Source organism: Frankliniella occidentalis, unplaced genomic scaffold, assembly GCF_000697945.3.
Source record: "Frankliniella occidentalis isolate FOCC.00 unplaced genomic scaffold, Focc_3.1 Scaffold227, whole genome shotgun sequence".
Classification (NCBI taxonomy): Eukaryota; Metazoa; Arthropoda; class Insecta; order Thysanoptera; family Thripidae; genus Frankliniella; species Frankliniella occidentalis.
The window spans coordinates 47,897-69,312 of record NW_026267353.1 but is presented as its reverse complement, the minus strand read 5'-3'; the positions used below and the strand labels follow the sequence as shown (position 1 = coordinate 69,312).

The following is a 21,416-nucleotide window of genomic DNA, read 5'->3' as shown; positions in this document are numbered from 1 at the left end:
GGGGTGTTTTCGTTCCTTGTCCGCCCGTCGAGGGTGAACGGTCCTGAAGCAAACATGAGCCAAGTTCAGCCCGCAAGGGACAGCGAGGAGGTGCCGCCGCCGCGCAGGTATAGCGGCCTTCCACGCGCTCCTTTCGGCCCACCATCGCTGAAAAAAATGAAAAGGGGAAAATTTTGTAAAATAATAATAATCTTGTTTCCTCTCGTCCCGGTCTCCAATGGTCCCCTATGGCCCCTCTGTCCCGGGGGCGCTCGGCTCGAGCTCGGCTCCAGGTACGGTCAGTAATGGCGCCACTATCGCCCCCTTGTGCCCTTGGGAAGGGGAGGGGGCCAGGGCAGGGTGAAAGAAGAAAGCCATTCGACACCGAATCTAATGGAATCAAACGCTCGGCTCGGCTCGCGGCAAAGTGGTGCAGAATGTGATTGGCATTCCTATGGGCCATTTGGCTCGTGTGAGCAGGATGGGATATTGGCAGGGTGCCCTGGGGCCGGGGGAGGCGTGACTTGACGGGGCGCGGCCCCGGCGCGGCCTCCCCCGCTCGGGGGGGTCCCATGTGTGCTCCGCGCGCGGTGGTGTGTGTCTCTCGAGGGGCTTGATTTCCCATAACCGGCTATCGACTTTGGATGATGGTTAATCACTCAGTCTGGTGGGGGGCTTACTACTTGAGGGCGTGCCGTGTGTTGTGTAGCCTTTGATCCTGCGGAAACAAGCCAGCTTACTTAGTCGCCGTCGCGTCCTCGGCGAACCGAGTCCAACGACCCTTGCGCTCACCTCGCCGCCCTCTCGTCTCTTTGTTCCAGCGGACAAGCTGCCGCCGGGCTTCCCCGTGATCACGGCCAGCCAGACGACCAAGGTGGTGGAGATCGGACACAACGCGGTGCTGCACTGCACCGTCAGCGGCAACCCGCCGCCCAGGATCACGTGGATCAGGGACATGGTGCCCATCGACCTCCCCGCGAACCCCCGCTACACTGTCCTGGACTCCAGGCTACCAGGTGAGGAACTATACCAACAATGGCTCTTACATGCTTCATACCCAACGCTTTGCAGTCCAAACCATAACGGACAGTGCCGCTCCCTCCCTGTTTTTTTGTCTTTGCCAACTTTTACATCAAGTAACATCAAATTTCCCTGTGAGTGTAAAAAATTAATGAACCCGGCTACCTTGGACTAGCTACTGGCAACATTTTCATTTGTATTTCTACTGATGTAATTCTACATATCTTATCAACCTGATAGAAGTTTGAAAATAATAAAATATTTGTGATTTGTGTAGTTTGCATAGCCAACAAAGCTTGAACAAAGGCTGATCGAAGTTTGATAATTTACTCAACCACTTCCACTGAAACCCCTTCTCTTCCCCTCCCCTGATGACAAACTCTTATTCTATACCAGTCTTTTAAGCAATTTGAAATGTACTTTTGTTTTGAGCTCTTGTCATGTCTTTTTTTATCAAAAATATTTCTGTTTACAATTTGTGCGGTTGATGGCAGTATGTTTTATATCATTTCTGACACCTGTCTATAAAATTTTTAAAGCTAACCTCTCTACCATGTATAGTATTTTATTTTTGTGACTCTCATAACATTTTGTTTATTCTTCCTCAGGAGCTCTTCAAATTGCTAACAGTGAGACAGAAGATGCTGGCAAATATGAGTGTGTGGCAGAAAACTCCCTTGGTACAGAGTTCTCCCAAGCAACACAGTTATATGTGAAAGGTATGATTGAAGAGTAATTTAAAGTTAAACATGCATTTCTAATGAACTTTAAACTAAATTAGATTTAAACTGTATTTTCCAGAAAGGAGAGTACCACCCAGTTTTTCAATCAAACCAGAACCAGTTCAGGAAGTAATGCTTGGTGAAGATGTAAACCTTACATGTGTGGCTGTTGGTTCTCCCATGCCTCGTGTAATGTGGGTTAAAGGCACCGACACTGAGTCAACGTCTGAGTTTGAGACGTTAGTGGGAAAAAATATTTTGTTTCTTCGCAATGTTCAAAAGTCAGAAAATTTTACCTGTGTTGCTGCATCTGCGCTGGGGAGGATTATGGAAAGAGTGCTTGTGAAAGTAAAATGTAAGACAGCTATTCATTGATTATTTGTCTTGCATGCATCATAAATTATGAGTAAAATTAATATTTGCATCCTATCTTTTAGCTCTTCCATCGGCTCCCACAAAACTGGAAGTTTCAGAAATAACTGCTACTACTGTAAAGTTATCATGGACTCACACTATTCCAGAAGACCTGTCATATTATGTGATACAGCATAAACCTAGATCTGCTACAAATCAAGCCTTTTCTGAAATCTCGGGAATTATCACACAGTATTACACTGTACGCTCCCTATCACCCTACACTGAGTATGAAATGTATGTATTAGCTGTCAACCCCATTGGAAGAGGACCACGCAGCTCAGCCCTCTATGTTACTACAGGAGAAACAGGTAAGCTTATATCCCTTACCTACCTTTTACACATTAATTCTTTTCAACAGCTTGTTCTAGCCTGCCCAGTACAGTAAACATTAAGCCGTACTTCCAGTAGACAATTCATATGTACAATTTTGTTACATGAGTTACAATGGCAATGATTTAATTTTGCTGTTGTTTTTTTAAAGACTAGTTATCTTTTTACTTTAATTTGGAAATTGGTGTATAAGCTGGTAAATCATCTGACAGCAATGCTCTGTTGTATTTTTGTGCACGGTGAATTTATTTTCAATAATTAGAAAATGGTGGCTGCTTCAAGGTGTTCATTTAATGGAGCAGCATGTAATTGAAGAACTAAACTGTGCTTAGTATTTAGGATTACATTTTCTAATTTTAATTAAAGACTACTAAAAGCATTTATGAATCTTTATAATTCTGGCGCTGAATTGGTATTTATTTATTTATTTCGTCTTGTTTGAATTTTGTTTTTCATGCTAATAATGGGATTATGTATCTGATGTAAGTTTAAAGTTTTGCCTTGCTAGCGTTCAAAGCATGCATATAACCATAGTTCTATGCAATTTACACTATTTCAAACAAATTTGTGTCCTTCAAATGTAGATTACCTTTCTTTGTATTGCTTTGCTTTACATAATTCAATACACTTGTAGAGAAATGTTGTGAAGTATAGTAATACATTCAAAGGCTAGTTTTGATACTTGCTGCACATCATCTTCTTTTGTGCACCCAATTGCATGTACGATTGATTGCGCATGTTTTCCTCACCTTGCACTTCTTCTGTTGGTCTGTCTATTGTATCATTTTTAATTCCCATAAATCATATTTCATTGTATATCTTAAAAGTGTGCTTTTTGCACTTTTTTTTTAGCACCTGTCCCAATTATATTTTTGTCACCTTCCATTTTCTTTTTATGAACTGTTAAATATCTTCTAAAATCATAACTTTTTCTCTTATTTTTAATATAAGATAATCTACAATACTGCAACTTGGCCCTCTTTCACAAAACTCTTAACAATACTCATTCTCCAATTTAATGCGTCTTGTCTTCTTTTTTCTTGCTATCAGCTGAATTTGGAGGTTCAAGTAAGTTTACTTCTGGTTTCCTGTCACTTTCTTTGTGTTGCTGCTTTCAAGCTGCTTAGCATCTTGAGAGTACAATATATTATATTACTATGTGAATAGAATTTCTTGACCATCTTATTTGCAGGTTCATAGTATTGTTTTAATCGATTGATTGCTTTTTTCCTAAATTTTGTGTTTTGCCTCTTTTTAGAACCTGGAACAGCTCCAAGGAATGTTCAAGTTAGACCTCTCAGCTCCAGTACTATGGTTATTCAGTGGGATGAACCAGAAACACCCAGTGGTCAAATATCAGTAAGCTATCGCTCTCATGTTTCCTTTGAATGCAATGTGTATTTGATGTACCTAACTTTTCCATCTATTTAGGTATAGGTGTAATTTAGGGCAGTTGTCAAAATGAAAATATTGTATGTTTTTTTTTTCCTTAGGGTTATAATGTATACTACACCACAAACCCTCAAGAAGTAATTGCTAAGTGGCAAATGCAAAAAGTAGACAACAGCCAGTTGACAACTATTGGAGAACTTACTCCTCACAGCATTTACACAATTCGAGTCCAAGCATTTACAAGTATTGGTCCAGGCCCCTTTTCAGTGCCTGTCCAGGTTAAAACCCAACAAGGTGGTAAGTTTCTATTATCTCACACTGAAGATCTGACTTTGTATTTTCGTGAGAGATTGGTATTTCTCAACTATTAATTATGTGTATCTAAATTATTTTGTTTAATTTGTTAGTTCCCAGTCAACCTAGTAATCTACGTGCAAGTGACATTGGTGAAACGTCAGTCACTCTTGTGTGGAACAAACCAACTCACGCAAGTGACAACATTGTTGCTTATGACCTCTACTGGAATGATACATTTGTCAGAGTATGATAACCTTTTCTGACTCTTCTTCGATACATCAAAATTCTTATTCTATATTCTTCCCTCTTACTTCATTCATTACTTTTCCAGGAAAGGCATCATCGCCGCATTGCTGCTTTAGAGAGCTACAAACTAACAGGCCTTTATCCAAATACTCTTTATTACATTTGGCTAGCTGCACGGTCCAGCAGAGGGGAAGGAGCAACAACAGTACCTATTCCTGTTCGAACCAAGCAGTATGGTAAGATTTGTTCACTTGGCTTGCAGTTTGCACATTTCTGTGCTGCCCCTCAAGCCAAGTATGTTAGGGTTATAACTGTGCTCAGTCCCATGTAAAAAGAATTTTAGGTCTACCGGGCTTGCTTTCATCAATAGGTACGTACGTCCCACTTCCAACCCGATTGTTTATCATTCAGTTTCCCCATTCAATGTATTAAGCCAAAATAGGTCCATTTATATACTAGTATGAATTTTGGCTCTGCCAAATTTAATGATGTGTGGGAAGGTTTTACTTGCACCAACTAATGTACTCCATCAATCAGCAAATGGAGCCTTTTCACATCACTGTTGAACTACATTATTATAATCAATTGCGGCTGGCATCAAATTTTAAGTTGTGCTCTTCATTCCCCCTCTAATCTAATGTAACTTGTTCTGAGGTGAATACTGAACCTTTCAATTGCCGCATCAAAAACTTTCAGACTGTTTTTCAGACAATTGAATATCCTCAGATGAGTTAAAGTTAATTGAATGTTGTAGAATTGGGTTAAGAATCTCTTTACTTGTGAAACACGTGGTAATGATCAGGTAAGCTACACTATCATAAGGGTTGGATTAATTTCTATTGGAGAGGTAAGTTATGATGTCAACATTTAGCCACCCGTGTGGTTTCTTGATAAAGATAGGTGGTTGCAATGGGTCCCTCAGATTAAGTCAGTCCGGTTTCAATCAAAGGATCAATACTGCAAAACATATTTCTCCATAGACACACAAAACAGTTTAGGCCACAGAAAGTAATGTTGTAAATAAGGCCCTCAATGTTCCCTCAGCCAAAAAATCAAACAATTGTCAGTCGCAATTATCTTCGGATGAACACTTTGCCTCCAGCACTGTAGTTGTACGTCACTTTATTTTGTTTTTTTATTTATTGAGGCAAATGTTGTGTGTTTCTGGTGTCAAAGCATAGCATGTGGCTTTGAGCTCTTTTTTTCCGTTTTCACTTTTGTAAATGTCATTTTATGTTCCTCACAATTTGATGCACTGCAATACAGAAGTATATGCACAGGCTCTTAATTTTTATCACGTGTGCACTTATTGAGTAATAGACTTAGTTTGTTTGGTGAAACTTTGTGCACAAGTATCTAACTTATTTTTCCCCCGAGTGAGAGTGATGTTTGGTATTACAGTTCAGTTTCAGGGTAGAGTGCTCTTGGTATGATGTGAACAAAGTATATTCTATTCATACTATTTTCCATTCTTTCAAAATCTGTCTCTTTCCTTGTTGGAAGGAGCCAGCTCTGTTACTTCGATTGCATTATGTGCATATGTGTTCCTTTGTAGATCAAAATTATAAGTTAGGTTGAATTCTGAAGGAGACCTGACTTATGCCATGTGTTGCCCTACGCCTTTGCTTTAACCACTTTGCCTCCGCAGTCCCTGGCAACCCTCCACAAAATGTAACTGTGGAGATGGAAAGTTCATCTTCACTTCTCGTCACCTGGAAACCACCTCTCTCTGATCGTCCCAGTGGAGACATTACATACTACAAGCTCTTCGTTGTGGAAGATGGTCTGCCCGAATCGGAAGCAAGTGTCATCACCGTTCGGGAAGCAAGAACCTCCATGGTTGTGGATGAGCTAAGGCCATGGACCAACTACTCGGTTTGGGTCCTTGCTGGAACTCAAATTGGTGATGGGCCGGCGTCGGAACCTGTCATGGCCTGCACCGGAGAGGACGGTACGTGTCCACAGATATTAAGAAACAAAAATGTCACTCAGATTGTTTGGTCAGTTATCAACTGCTCTGATGGAAGTGAGGATGTTTAGACAGTTGCATTGGGCCACTGGACATCTATTTTTAAATCAAACTTAGCCTTTAGCCCACAATTCATTGTTGATTTTAATTGCAAGACTGCTTTTCAAAAAATCATGGATTTGTGGCAAATGTTATTTCTAAGACATTTGCACTTTCATCTTGCAGTGTAATTTGAGAAATGGCCAAAATAACTTCGGAACTAAATCTTTTGCAGCATGTGGAATTTTGTGTGGTGTTGGCTCTCTCAATTGTGTTAGTTGATGAACTGCCTTTGAATTTAACAAAATCAGAGCTTTACACATGATCACATATCAGCTGGGTCTTATACGTGACATCTGCTTAAAGCGTTCTCGAATAACATCTATTCTTTCCCCCCCACTGTAATATTTCTTTCTTTAATTTCCAAAGTGTTATTTTACAATCTATTGGTTTTAAATTAATTATGGTACTTACACGCTTTCCAAGAATAGGTCCTTTTTTTTTCTCCTTGGTTTTGTAGTACTAGGAAAAGCAAATACGATATTCTATCTGTCTTATTTTAAGTAGACTTTGTCCAATGCAAGTTATTAAAAAATCTGACCATCTAGAAGCAGAGTAATTTGACTACAGTTTGCTGTATTTGCATTGCAGTTCAACTAGTGATTTTCATTTAAGAACATGTTTCGTCATGTTGTTGAGATTTTGCTGTCTTAAAATGCTCGATATGCATATTAAGTAGCTAATGATTTCAAGATTACAATATTTTTGAAGATTTTTCTTGTGGTAATTTGGCTCTAATAGAAGTCCAAATAAAGTAGTCTTCTATTACGCATGTTAAATAGAAATTCAAAGACATTTGATTTTATTGATTTAGAGATTTTGGGAAAGTACCATGAAAATTCTTAATCGGGAGCGCTGAAAGCGGTATTTTTGGCTGTAGATATAATCATGATGTTGACCTTTTACCAAATCTTTTTACTTTTATTTGGATGGCAGAACTTCCTTTTCTTCATAACATTTTGTTCCCAGCTAAATCATATGTTGTTTCTCCAATCTCAGTTTCTATATGTGACTTCCAGCTTGGTAAAAATGAAAAAAGAATATTTAAGTGTTCTTTTTGTATCACATTGTCAGATAAGAGTCCAGGGTGTCCTAGCTAGATCAGTTTAGTCCAAGCTTCTGTCTTAACTAATGACAAACTAACAAAAAAAAATTGACTTTATTCTTCACTCTATCATCCAAGCTTAGAAGATTGCAAGTCTCTGCATAAAAGTCATCCCTTTCAGTCTACTTACAATTTATAATGTATCATGCACTTCATTTCTTTATGTTGTTTGCCTTCCTTCTACTTACTGTGCCTCACAATTCCTCTGTGACAATGCTGCTGAATGCAAGTTGCCAGCAGGGACAAAAATTCATAGCTTTTCATTATCAATCGCTTTCTGCTTGCCAATTTTTTGTCTTATATAACATAATTCAAAATTCTTTGTATTACTGTGGCTGGCAGCTTTCTTCATTGTTGGGGTATGAGTTGTAGTTTCATAGAAACTCAAATGCTGAAAAGGGCTTAAAAGATGTAATTGAGATATAGCCTCTCCCAATTATTATGCAAATGCTCGCTGGCTTAAAATGTTGGGGTTTCTTCAAATTATGAGTTACTTAACTTTATGTACCAGGTGGCTGAGGAAGCCCTCTCCACTTTATGTAGTTATACTGGACCAGGCTTGCTTATCTCTGATCATGGCGCCTCATTACCTCCAAGGGAATAGGAAACTCAGCCGCCCGCCTGAACGGTACAGTACAACAACAAATGTAGGCGGGGCCAATCAGTCACATGGTAAAAGTGAGGTATTCAAAAACTTCTACATTTGCATTTGTAATAATAACCTATTGTACTTTTAAAATATATTCTTGGGAGGAAATTCTTGTATATGTAAGGCTTAAGTTTCTTCCAAAACATTTTAAAAGTTTTTGTTTTTTAGTAATTTCCTTAATCTTCTTAACCATCTACACCTGTTAGCTTTTCAAGTTTTTTTGTGTTTGAATTCCGTGGTAATTCTTCAGTTTAGCAGCAAATATTTCACTGGATAAAATACATTTTGTGGTTGGCACACAAGTCAAATTCAGCTAAGAGATTGTGGTTCTATGAAACCTTCCGTAGCTCCATGACCTGTCCTTTCTCCTAATCCACCCCCTTGATTTTCTTGCTTGCAATTTTCTGCTTTGATGGTCTGTCTCTTTTAAAAAAACATACTACTTTTTCACCTAAGAGTAAATATACTACAAATTTTGAACTGCAGTAAAAACTTCAGTTTACCAATTTTAACAATCAAATATATTTGATTTGGTGATATATCATTGTGTGTGCATTTCATAAGCACCAAAAAAAAAATCTTTTTTTTTCTTTGTAGTATATTTATTTTACAGCCCAGATTTAGTACATTTTAACAAGGAAGAAATAATGTTTTAAAATGTACTATGTTTAGGCTTTGAAATGTTTAATCGTTTGTGGTCCTGTTTGTCAAAACTCTTTATACTGTTCTTGATGTGTGATTGTGTTGATCATAATCTTACCAAGCAATGCTGTAGTAATTCGTACATGGGAGTGTTCGTACAGAAAACTTTTTGGTTTCCTTGCCATTTTTTCCTGTCAACTTTTTTTGACAATTTTACATAGTAAGTATGGCCTCCTATGAATTTTACGCACTCTTGTTCCGATGCACACCTTAATATTAATTTTTGGTGCACTATTTGATTCAAACGTCTTCTTTGTTACCTAGTATGTTGACCTAAACTTTACTTTCTAAACACAACTCAAATTTTGATTTTTGGAAATTGAAAAGAATTTTTCCATGATTAGCAAGTAGTGGACCTCAAAGGGTTAAATAATGTTTTTTGCGGTTTTGGATTTTTCAGACAGACACAAAGCTTTTTCAAAAAATATTGCTTTTTGACCATTTTTTGAATGTGCTGAAATACTAATTTTTATGCTTTTTTTTCAATGTGTGCGTGTGGGTGCGTGTTGCAAGTTAATTTTGTTATGGTGATATTTTCTTCATGGATTGTCTTGTCTGTCTAATTGCTAATACTGTCTTTGTCTTAACATACTGTGATCTTAATCTATTTGTCCTTAGCAGACCGCTGGCATCGTGGAGATTGGGTGATATGGTTGTTGCTCCTTATAATTTTCTGGCATAACATGAATTGCACTGCTTCTTCTTTCTTCGTTCTTTCTCTGTCTTAATGATGTTAATTTATTTTAGCTGTGACTTAAGTACTTTAATCTTGATAAAAGTAATTATTTACATTTCATTCAAAGTTTAAAGAAGAAGCAGTGTATTCATTCCTTCAGATATATTCTCTCTGTCAGTTACAACTCTCACTTGGTTGAATGCTTTTTTAATCACGTACACAAGTTTTTTAAGAGCACAAATCTTTTGTTTTGGGCACATTGTGTCACACGGCACTAAGAGCACTGTTTTGGTTTTTCTGCTCCTTCCATACATCACCTATCCTTGCCAATCCCTTGCCTGCATGCACTAATTGCCACTTTGCACCTCCCTCTAAATGCCGTGTTTTTGGTATGTGGTATGTTTTGTAAAGTTTGTTGTTTACCCATCACCGTTAATCAGATTTTATGTCATGATTCACCAAGTAGACTTGTGGTTTGTGTGGATTTTAAAAGTATTAAACATTACCACTTCCAAAGCATGGCTGTATAGATGAGCACCTTATGAAATCAATGAGCACAGCTTTTTGTACTTATCTGCACTGTATTATATCACTGTGATTGAAGGTACCCATCCATGACTTTGTATCCCATGTGATGTTGTCATTAATTAACATACTCTCTTCCAATACTTTAAAGGCTCGTTTCTCTTTTTCTCGCTTTATTCTCTCTGTCAAAAACTGTTATTCAATTCTCTCTTGAAGAACAAACATATTTCTTTCTTTGATCTTAAATTAAGACAACAGTTGACAATATTAAATGTGGTACAAAGTTTTTGTATTAGTGTAGATGCTGATGCAGCCAGTGATGATACAATGAACTCTTTCCTCAGATGGGTCATGTTCCTTTTATATGGGTAGTGAGAGTCATGTTTGTTATGGTTGGCAAACACAAACCTACATGATGTCTCATACATGCACATTCCACTCCATCACAAACTTAACCTCATTGCCTATTTAAAAAGGAACAATGACTAGGCTCAACACCACCATTCTCCCCTAAAAACTCCATTTCTTTAAACCAACATTGTCCATATCAATTTAATTGACTCATCCAAAGAAAACAACAATCAACATTCCACTTAATCGTCCCTCTACCCATTCCGTCTTTCTTTGTCTCTCTCTTTCTCTCTCTTCTACCCTTTAAACTCATCGCAGAAATGTTCACAAAACCAGACATTAAAATTGTTCCATGCACATATCTTAACCAATCTTAAAATAAGTTATTTTATCTCAATTCTATTTCATGTCTTCCATAACTATATGGAGCAAGACTGAAATTGAGAATGCTATAAAACATATTGTCTCACACTAGGATTGCTCCCTTTCATCAAGATTTATAACGTAATTGCCATCAATATTATTTTTCTCTGATTTTTTAAACGTATGACTTTGATTTTTAATTTTTAAATTGAACTCTCAGGAACCATACATAGAACAAACTTCACTCTTTTTGTTGAGGTTCAGCTATGTTTTTGGTGGAGTATGAATAATTCTTTAAAAAAAATTTACTATGGAATTCAAGTATTTACGAGGACACATTTAAAAGCTGCAACTCAAAGTTGTTGCTTTTTGTTCTTTTTTTGTATGTTTGCCCTGAGATGTTCAGAAATGTATATCAAACATTCTATTCTCGAATTTTTAAAGTACTCACTGAATTTTTCCCCCCGATTTTCTTCAATTTTGACTTTTTACATTTTTGGACAAGATTTTTTTCATTTTGCACTGTGTGTGTGTGTTTCCTTTTCTGAAAAGAAAACAAAGATACTTATTTCTTTCTGTAACTTTGCTCGAATCATACAACAAGACGTTCAATGGCAAAGTTATGTGCAGCCAACTTCACTCAACACATTAAGTTGTAACTGATCTCTGATTTAATTTCAGTCCTTTATAAGTAATGAATGGGGAAAGAAGCTCAAGCAGTAAAACAAATACTTTTTCAGAATTTGATAGGAAGATTTGCCCAATTATACATCTGCACATGAGTTACTACTTCTTTCAATTCCTATTTTTATTACTTTCCCAGCCAGCATTAAGTTTCACAAATTTACTATTGGTTTTAACACACAATGATTTATTTCATATGCTGTTTTATCACACATACACCAGTTTTGTGGTTGTCTTTTTTCACATTATTTTTGACAGTTATTTTTGTGGCTCCCTTGTGACTCGTTTTGCATACCCTGAAAGAGTTTTTGCAGCTGTGTTTTGAAGGGGAATATTTTGAATGTGTCGGCGATGCAACACATTTTTTTTTAGATACGCTCATTGAGAAACCAATAGTAATTTTTGTCACATTTTTTCCACTTTTTTTTGTGGCGTATCAATTCTTTTGGTTCCCCTGCTCAGCTTGTAAAAGTGAGTACTAACATAGCTCCAAAAGAGACTGAATATTTTCATATGTTGGCGATTATGTTTGGTTTAATCAAACCATGTCAGTAACTTTTTGTTCTGTTTGTAGTTTGTAGAGACGTAGAAGGTAGTTTAAAGATATTCAGTTTAAAAACTCTCCAGTCATTGTTGGTGTATGAAGTATCCCTTTGCTGTCTTACATTAATTTTTATATACTATTTACATACAGAACACTCACTTTGGAATATGGTAAACTATACTCCAATCTTTGGTAGGGCTAACTCTATCTGTCTCTCCTTATTTCACAATCTTGTCTCTCTTCTATTTATTTCTGTTTTCAAGTGAAGGTTTTCAAATAGCCCTCTAGAACTTGGGTGGCTTATCATATTTCTGGCTACACTTTTGTATCTTTACCACTTTGGGGACATGAACATCATATTTTTAAATATGATTTCATTGATTTCATGTTTACAACTTTATGCAGTGTTGTTTTGGGTTATTTTCCTCCGAGCAAAGAATTGTACAAGTAAAATAAAATATAAGTATTGGGATATATGCTTGGAGGGAAGAGTGCGATGCTACATTTTTTTTTCTTCTTTTATTTTTTTTTTTCATTTTCAGTGTGTAGAACCCTAGGTGGTTGTATACATATAATCAGTGAATGTTTACTGCTTTAAAGCCTGAGGCTCAAGTCATCATAAATAGCTCCATTTCAATGTACATGACAAAAGCATTTTGTTTCTGACTATTAATTATTATTTTAATTTGGAAACTGATTAAAGCTTTAAAGTAGTCTTGAATGTGGAGCCTTTATGATGTCAGCATTGAGCATCAGGCTCATTCTTAAAATTGGCTCATGGTCATTTCCTCACTTAACAGTGCCTGGAGCGCCGAAAGACATTGTTGCTACTCCCATCAATTCTACTGCAATTAATGTTCGCTGGAGTCCTCCTGATGAAAAAGAAAGGAATGGCATCATACGTGGCTATCAAATACATGTGCAAGAGGCCAGTATAGAGGTTAGTGAGAGTTTACATAGTGTTTGATTCATTGATTAAAGTGTACTTTGAGTGTTCATCTCTCTTGAATTCTTACTTTTACTTTTAGGGTACTACTAGCCGACTTATGTATGACCCTATAAGATTAGATATTCAGGATGGCTCAGTTCTTGAAGGGAATGTACCAGGGCTTCAACCAGACACAAATTATTCAGTCCAGGTTGCTGCCCTAACTCGTAAAGGAGATGGTGATCGTAGTAAACCTATAACTGTTCGCACTCCAGGTGGAGTCCCAAACCGACCAAATCTAAACTTGAAGTATGTGATATTTTTTTTTAAACTAATTAAAATGTTGTCTTTTATGAACTGAAATATTTATTTATTTTTAATTTACAGAGCTAAAAGGAAAGATGATACTGGAGATGTTAATGATTTGGAACTGGAGTGGAATGCACCTACCCAGAAACATGGAGAATTGATAGGTTTTCGGTTGCGGTTTGGAATTCAAAATCAAAGTCTTCAAGAGAAATTGTTAGGTCCATCAGAGACTCACTTTCTTCTGCAAGATTTAGGTAAGATCTTATTGATAACGTCTAGATTTTTTGACATAAAAATATTGCACTCACTAATTTTTTTGTTTTTTCTTCAATCATACAGAGAGAGGGGTAGTTTATGAGTTTAGACTTGCAGGACAAAATGAAGTTGGCTATGGACAAGAGATAATGAAAACATATGTCACACCTGAAGGAGCTCCAACTGGACCACCATCAAATATATCAGTTCATTTTCAGACCCCTGATACTGTGAGCATAACTTGGTCTGCTCCTCCAAGAGAGAAACGTAATGGTGTGATAATGTACTACCACGCTGTTCTACACAAAAAAGATGACCACTCAACTCAGTTTGAAAGAAACACTACCTTTAACAAGGCTGTCTTTCCTAACCTCGAAGACAACTCTGAATATATATTTAAAGTTCGAGCCCACACAACCAAAGGTGCTGGGCCGTACAGTGAACATGTGACAATTAAAACCCAATCCGATGTTCTTCGTGCACCTCGAAATGTTAATGTAGTTGCTACGTCTGATCATAGTGCAGAAGTCTGGTGGGAACCAGTAACTTCCAGGCATGCTGTAGGATATACAATCTTTTACAGTGAAGAAGCTGTTGAAGATCTTGATAGATGGAATCAAAAGAATGTTTCGCTTACTGAATCAGCAGACCTTACTAATCTTGATAAAAATTCTGAATATGCTGTGGTTATAGCTGCTAGATCAAAGACTGGTCTTGGCCGCTTATCAGAGAAGAAAACAGTGAAAGTGAAACCAGAGGATGTGCCCATGGGCTTTTATGCATCAGATGTTAGCACCCACAGCATGACCCTTTATTGGTCAGCACCCAATCAACTAAACCCTCTAAAGTACAAGATATCCTATGATTCAGAGAAGCAATTTGTTGACTCTCAAGGCATTACCCAAACACAAATTGTTCCGCCAAGAACAATATACGTTGAACCTCATGTGCATAATTACACTGTGACAGATCTATCTCCATTCACAACTTACAGAGTTAATGTAAGTGCTGTGCCTCAAGACAGCTCATACCGTCCACCAACTAAAACAACTGTGACAACTGGAATGGCAGGTAAAATCATCCTAAAAAATAGCAGAAATTTTAAAACAATAATGTTGAATTTCAACTCCAACACACTAAATTTGTTTGCATTACTTTCTTTTAGCTCCTCAGCCCATGGTACAACCTGACTTTTATGGAGTCACTGGTGATGAAATATCTGTTATACTACCACAAGCGTCAGAACAGTATGGACCAATTAGTCATTACTATCTTATTGTTGTACCTGAAGATAAGTCCACTTTCAATAAAAACCCCGACCAGTTTCTGACTGAACAGGTAATGTCAGCCTTCTGTTTCTTTAAAACAATATGTTCTTGTAGTTATGTGTGAATGAAAAGATTAACATTTGGATCCATCCCATGTATCTTTTTAGATGATTGCAAATAAAGGACATAAAACTGAGAGGGAAAATGCTCCTTACATTGCTGCTAAATTTACTCTCAGGAATATTCCATACACTTTCTACCTTGGTAACAATGAAACTTACGAAGGATTTTTGAATCGAAAACTTGAAAAGGGGAAAAGATATAGAATATTTATCAGAGCTGTAGTGGATACTCCTCAGAAGGTAAGCTATAAATCCTGTGAATTGCAACAAAGGGCATTGAAAACAGATCCAGACAAAGTAAAAACCTTTGTCTTTTTTAAAAACTGGATTTTAAGATTTACTCTTTTTATTTAAATGCAGACATGAGCCTTTCTACTTTCTTTAAGGTAGACATGGGCATGTCTACTTTCTTTTGTATACATGGCCATGTCTTTCTTTAATGAAGACAAACTATTTCTACTTTCTTTAATTTAGGCAATGTATGCATTTGAGTCAACAGACTAGCTTAGTTTAATTTTTGTTTCCCTCTCTAGCATCTTTACACTAGCAGTCCTTTCTCGGAACCACTCTCCCTGAATATGAGATCAGCACCTCCAGGAGATCCACCAAGGAGACCTGATCCAAATGTACCTGTTGAAAATTCTGGAGATGTGTCAGTCAACAGGAACACAGAGGAAGCAGGCATGGTGTGGGTTATTGGCCCGATCATTGCTGCACTTGGTTTGTCCATTATCATGGTTCTTCTCTTTATCTTAAAAAAGTAAGTTCACAACCCTTAATAAATTCAATATCTACTGTACTGTATCAAAAATCTAAAACTTTATTTTGCGTATCCAGGCGAAGACAGCCATGTAAGGCTCCTGATCAGGCTGCTGTGACAAGGCCTCTGATAACTGCTGACATAGCGACCTCCCATGGCCCTATGGACCCAGTTGAAATGAGACGTTTAAATCATCACACTCCTGCCATGGCGTCACATCCTCCTATTCCATTTAATGAATTAGCTACCCATATTGAAAGATTAAAATCTAATGATAATATGAAATTCTCTCAGGAATATGAGGTTAGTACACTGCTGTCAAATACATGACTTTCTACTAAGTTCTGCATGATTATAAGCGCCAAAATTTTAACTCCATATTTTTTGCACTCTAGTCAATAGAGCCTGGACAGCAGTTTACATGGGATCATTCAAATATGGAGGTGAACAAACCTAAGAATCGATATGCCAATGTTATTGCATATGATCATTCAAGAGTAGTCCTTCAACCAATTGATGGTGTTTTGGGATCGGACTACATCAATGCTAACTATTGTGATGGATACCGTAAACATAATGCCTATGTAGCGACTCAGGTCAGTTTTAGTTAGTTGAATCAATTGCCATGTGATGTGCTTCAGTGGATTTTATTACTCATTTCTTTATCTCTTTTCTCTTTGAAAATTCGGTAGGGTCCTCTGCAAGAAACTTTTGCTGATTTCTGGCGCATGGTTTGGGAGCTAAGAACAGCTACAATTGTCATGATGACTAAACTTGAAGAAAGAACAAGAATCAAGTGTGATCAGTATTGGCCTACCAGAGGATCAGATACCTATGGAAATATAACAGTTGCAATATCAGATGTCCAAGAGCTTGCTACTTATTGTATTCGCACTTTCCACATCCATCAGGTATGGTATTCTCCATTCCCATCTACCTTCCTAGATTTGTGTAAAGTTGAAAAAGAAAAAAAAATATTTGCACCATGTTTTAAAGTTGAAGAAGGTAAGATTCATAGAAGAGTTATTGTGACAGTTGATAAAAACATTTTTCTTTTGAATCTTACAGTCGGGTTATAGTGAACGTCGTGAAGTGAAGCAGCTCCAGTTTACAGCATGGCCTGACCATGGAGTTCCAGATCACCCCGCTCCATTCTTACAATTTCTGAGAAGAGTTCGTAGTCTTAATCCTGGTGATGCTGGTGCAATGGTTGTGCATTGCAGGTAGGTTTTTAAAATTTCAAATCAGAGTAGCTTCATGAATGTTGAATCAAGGGTAGATAGTGACACAAACACAGAGTTCTATCTTGAACAGCTCAATAATATACCTCTAAAATTAATTTTTTATTAATTTTCAGTGCTGGTGTAGGACGAACAGGATGTTTCATTGTAATTGATTCAATGTTAGAGCGTATGCAAAATGAAAAGACCATTGATATTTATGGGCATGTTACTTGCTTACGAGCTCAAAGAAACTACATGGTCCAGGTTTGTGATGAGACATATTAAAATATATTTTGTTTTTATTTTGAAGAAACTTTGTTAAAGTTAACTGTTGCCTCTGTTTTTAGACTGAAGATCAGTACATGTTCATTCATGATGCTCTACTTGAAGCAGTTGTCTGTGGTAATACTGAAGTTGCTGCTCGATCCCTTCATACACACATATCAAATTTACTTCTGAATCATGATGGTGTAACTAACATGGAACTTGAGTTCAAGGTGTGTAAATAATTAAATCCCATGGAATGTTCCTATCTTTAAAAGGTTTGCGTCTGGTGTTTTTAACCTGGGTATTTTTGTTTCAGCGATTGTCAAATATGAAGACAGATGCATCACGCTTCTTATCCGCTAGCCTTCAATGTAATAAACATAAAAACAGACTTGTTCATGTATTGCCGTTTGAAAGCACAAGAGTTTGTTTACAACCAGTTCGGGGGGTTGAAGGCTCAGACTACATAAATGCCAGCCTTATTGATGGGTATAGGCAAAGAGGAGCATACATTGCTACTCAAGGTCCTCTTCCTCATACTGCTGAGGACTTGTGGCGTATGTTGTGGGAGCACAACTCTACTATTGTTGTAATGTTGACTAAACTGAAAGAAATGGGCAGAGTAAGTAATCACAATCATCGATATGAATGGGAATACTACCCACACAGTCTATCCTGAAAAGAATATTCCATATAGTTACTTACGACTCATTTTTTCCAGGAAAAGTGCCACCAATATTGGCCCTCTGATCGCTCTGTGCGTTATGCATGTTATGTTGTGGAGCCTATTGCAGAATATAATATGCCTCAATATATTCTTAGAGAATTCAAGGTCACAGATGCAAGAGATGGTTCATCTCGAACTCTGCGGCAGTTCCAGTTCACAGATTGGCCTGAACAAGGAGTTCCCAAATCAGGAGATGGCTTTATAGATTTTATTGGCCAGGTTCATAAAACAAAAGAGCAGTTTGGTCAGGAGGGCCCAATCACTGTTCATTGCAGGTATGAAGATCATCACTGGGTTGGTGCTCTTGTTTTTTTTTTTCACAAATAGTTAAATTAACAAATATTTTATCTTTCTAGTGCTGGTGTTGGTCGAACTGGAGTTTTTATAACTTTAAGTATTGTTTTGGAAAGAATGCAATATGAGGGGGTTGTTGATGTTTTCCAAAGTGTCCGTGTTTTACGCACACAACGTCCAGCTATGGTACAAACAGAGGTAATGAAACTCATTACTTAGTCTCTCTTTTTATCTTCTGCCCTAAACCTGTTTCCTAATGTGTTTATATGGTCTTTTTTAGGATCAGTACCAATTCTGCTACAGAGCGGCGTTGGAATACTTAGGTTCCTTCGATCACTATGCAACATGAACATATATTTACGCAGTATAGTGATCAACGTCCAAGTCGCCAAGGCTCCTAAATTTTGTATATATTGACTAGATTGGAATGGAGCGTTACTTTAATTTTAATGGTGTAAATAAGCAACAAAATGTGATGAGCTCTCTGTTCAAGTTTTAAATGCTTGAATTAACTTTTGTGCTATCTGTTAGCACAGAAAGATGTTAATTAATTGGATGTTAGGTTCCAATGTTAATAATGAATTTAGAAAAAAAATGGATGGATTAGAGTACATTGTGTAGTTAGTTATGTATGTATTAATGACTATAGACTTATACTGATAGTAAACTAAGTTTTTCTAATTAACACTGCCATCCATATGTGCAGCTTACTACATCATTTTAAGTTTTTATGCTGTGAACTTTATGTTTGCTTTTAATGTAAATCTGTTCAAAAATGAAGACCTGCTGCAGTATTTTTGTCATGCATGAATCATGTTATAGACAAGCCTTTCATTTAAAGCTCTTGCCAGATTTTTATGTTGTTGTTTTTAAACAAACAATCCTGTTTATTTTTATCAGGCAGTGTATCAAACTTACCATGTGCCACTTTCTTCCATTGTACAGATATTTCTCACTGATTATTTCCATATCATATCAATACTCTTTATTGAATGTAGGTTTCGAATGAATACTTAAACATCTCAAGACTGCTAAGCTCATGTTACTGCCATTGTTAGTGTAATGCAATTAATGAGCTGTGTATCATATTGTTTATCCAATAAGTGAGTAAGAGGGAAAATGGCCCATCCTAAGGCCAAGCCTTTTTCTGTTTAATCAATTGTCATCCTTTTATTTTATATTAATATATGTTTTATTGTAGTGATTTTTCAATGAGCAATAGATCATGTGCATGTTAGGAGAAAGGACTTTGGATAACATTTCAATGACCTAATACTCTCCACTTTTTTATATCATGTTTTTAAAGAATTGGAATTAGTGACTTTTCCACTGTATTGTGATGCATTGCCATATCTCCCTAAGTATTTCTTTAGACAGGCTGCCGTACTTAGTTTATCAAGCCACAAAGAAAAGCAATGATGCTTTATTACTGTATTCCATTTATATATTTGTTCCTTTTATATCTGTTTTCTTTGTTTAAGTTTTTAACAAATTTATTTTTGTTTTAAAGCATGTGACAACATGAAAGTCTCCTATTCATGTATTTTGTTGTATTAATTTGGGATTTGATGATTAGGAGAACATATGAGTTCATACCACCCCATCCTTCTTTGCACTTGATGGTTTATGTTCCTAAACTTTTCCTGTTCACAGCTGTTGTGTCTCATGATTGATCTCCTATGAGCTTCTCTACTTACCGCATTCAAATAATACTAGAAAAGGCAGTTTTATTTTAACATTATCAGTAACTTTGCGCTGTACAGAGTAAGCAAAGTGCATATCAACATACCAACTTCATTCTTCCCTCTAAACTGTGACTGAAACTAGTTTGGCAACCACTTGCAATTAGATTCATTTCCTGCTCATTTGTTTTTATTTCAGAACCAAAATTGTAGCTATATCCATGGTGGAGAAGTTGGAAAGTTTTTGGAAGTAAGCATATTAACAATCCTGATCATCTAACTAGGTCTTTCTTTATTTTTTTAATGGTCAATGGTAATGAGATAAAGATCATCCAATATTCAATGAATAGTTCATGACAGAAGTCTGAAATATTATTGAAGTTTTTGTTAGTTGAGAACTAGTTAGTGTTTGGCGTGCTTTTATAAAATACATAACAGCTCTTGTTATTTCTTTTATGGTTTGTGCTTTGGCCTTGCAAAATGAGAATTGGTCTACTCCCAAATTTTTAAAGTTTGCACTTGTTATTAGCCCAATCAAGGCATGTATTTATAATTGAATTTTGTTAACTTCAGATGCAAGGAAAACTTTCAGAGAATTATAATCTTGTGTGTTTAAAAGAGAAATGAAAAAGATTTTTCTATATTAAAGCACAAAAGTTTATTGTACAAAATCAAGATCATATTGTAGGTTTAGTATTAGAGCAGATGTTTTGTGGTTTATTGAGGCAATCGTTGCTGGTTTTGCCCATTTACTAAATGATACTCATAAAGATAAATAAAAGACCAAAGTGTTCCATTGATGGATCACAATAACAGAAAATTTACGACTGTGATTCAACACAGTCGTGTTGTTGTGCTCACAACTATAAATTTGCTTCAGTCAGACAATACACCAAACACACACTAATGTGTTGTATGTAATTGATCATATATTTTGTGACAGATAATTATGTCATGTAAAATATGTATTTTGTTTTTTTTTTTTGCTTTTTTTTAACCCTTGTGCCAGCTGTCAACCTTATTCAAGATAGATATTATTATACGTCATGAATTTTATACTCCTTAATTTACCCAAACACTTTTTTTTATCTGTTGTTTCTTAATAGATTGAGTTAACTTTTTTTAAGTCATGTGTATGATTTAAAATACTTTTCTACTGTGTGGTGAAGCCATTGAATAAACAATTCAAGTAAAACTCCAAGCTTTTTTTTCTCCATTTGGTGTCAACACCGAACCACTCTAATCTGCCTACCTTTGAATTTAATGTGTGTCCTTCTTGGCACATATCTTTCCTTGTATCAATGGTTTAAGACTTTAAGACAAAACTGAAGAGGTGAAAGGGTCGTGATTGATCAATAAATCAAACTACGACGCTCTAGAATAAAGCAGACGTCCGTATAGAAATATGATACAGGTGGCCCCCATGGATCTCACTTATGAACCGCATGCATGCAGGCGTGCGTGCGGGTTTTCCCAATGTCTTGGACCGCGGCGCCTTACTGTCCGAGTGC

At 36.6% G+C, this 21,416-nt stretch overlaps 1 protein-coding gene across 6 annotated transcripts in view; it reads left to right on the top strand.

Moving 5' to 3' along the window:
• The window catches only part of LOC113203803 (tyrosine-protein phosphatase Lar), a 305,315-nt gene extending 284,209 nt beyond the window's left edge, over positions 1-21,106 (top strand). For 3 of the 6 annotated variants that reach the window (XM_052272868.1, XM_052272865.1, XM_052272866.1), the window contains 27 exons: positions 801-995; positions 1,608-1,718; positions 1,801-2,076; positions 2,159-2,446; positions 3,519-3,536; positions 3,727-3,827; positions 3,962-4,157; positions 4,268-4,401; positions 4,489-4,639; positions 6,052-6,354; positions 12,871-13,010; positions 13,099-13,307; positions 13,386-13,561; positions 13,647-14,633; positions 14,728-14,900; positions 14,998-15,192; positions 15,486-15,712; positions 15,790-16,015; positions 16,108-16,308; positions 16,405-16,623; positions 16,781-16,935; positions 17,070-17,199; positions 17,283-17,432; positions 17,519-17,824; positions 17,924-18,204; positions 18,286-18,421; positions 18,504-21,106. In XM_052272868.1, the coding sequence (XP_052128828.1) occupies positions 801-995; positions 1,608-1,718; positions 1,801-2,076; positions 2,159-2,446; positions 3,519-3,536; positions 3,727-3,827; positions 3,962-4,157; positions 4,268-4,401; positions 4,489-4,639; positions 6,052-6,354; positions 12,871-13,010; positions 13,099-13,307; positions 13,386-13,561; positions 13,647-14,633; positions 14,728-14,900; positions 14,998-15,192; positions 15,486-15,712; positions 15,790-16,015; positions 16,108-16,308; positions 16,405-16,623; positions 16,781-16,935; positions 17,070-17,199; positions 17,283-17,432; positions 17,519-17,824; positions 17,924-18,204; positions 18,286-18,421; positions 18,504-18,572 (5,753 nt within the window). In that variant the 3' untranslated portion in view covers positions 18,573-21,106. The remainder of the gene's footprint in view (positions 1-800; positions 996-1,607; positions 1,719-1,800; positions 2,077-2,158; positions 2,447-3,518; positions 3,537-3,726; positions 3,828-3,961; positions 4,158-4,267; positions 4,402-4,488; positions 4,640-6,051; positions 6,355-12,870; positions 13,011-13,098; positions 13,308-13,385; positions 13,562-13,646; positions 14,634-14,727; positions 14,901-14,997; positions 15,193-15,485; positions 15,713-15,789; positions 16,016-16,107; positions 16,309-16,404; positions 16,624-16,780; positions 16,936-17,069; positions 17,200-17,282; positions 17,433-17,518; positions 17,825-17,923; positions 18,205-18,285; positions 18,422-18,503) is intronic. The other 3 variants (XM_052272867.1, XM_052272869.1, XM_052272870.1) reach the window with 3 other exon arrangements.
• The last annotated feature ends 310 nt before the right edge of the window (positions 21,107-21,416 follow it).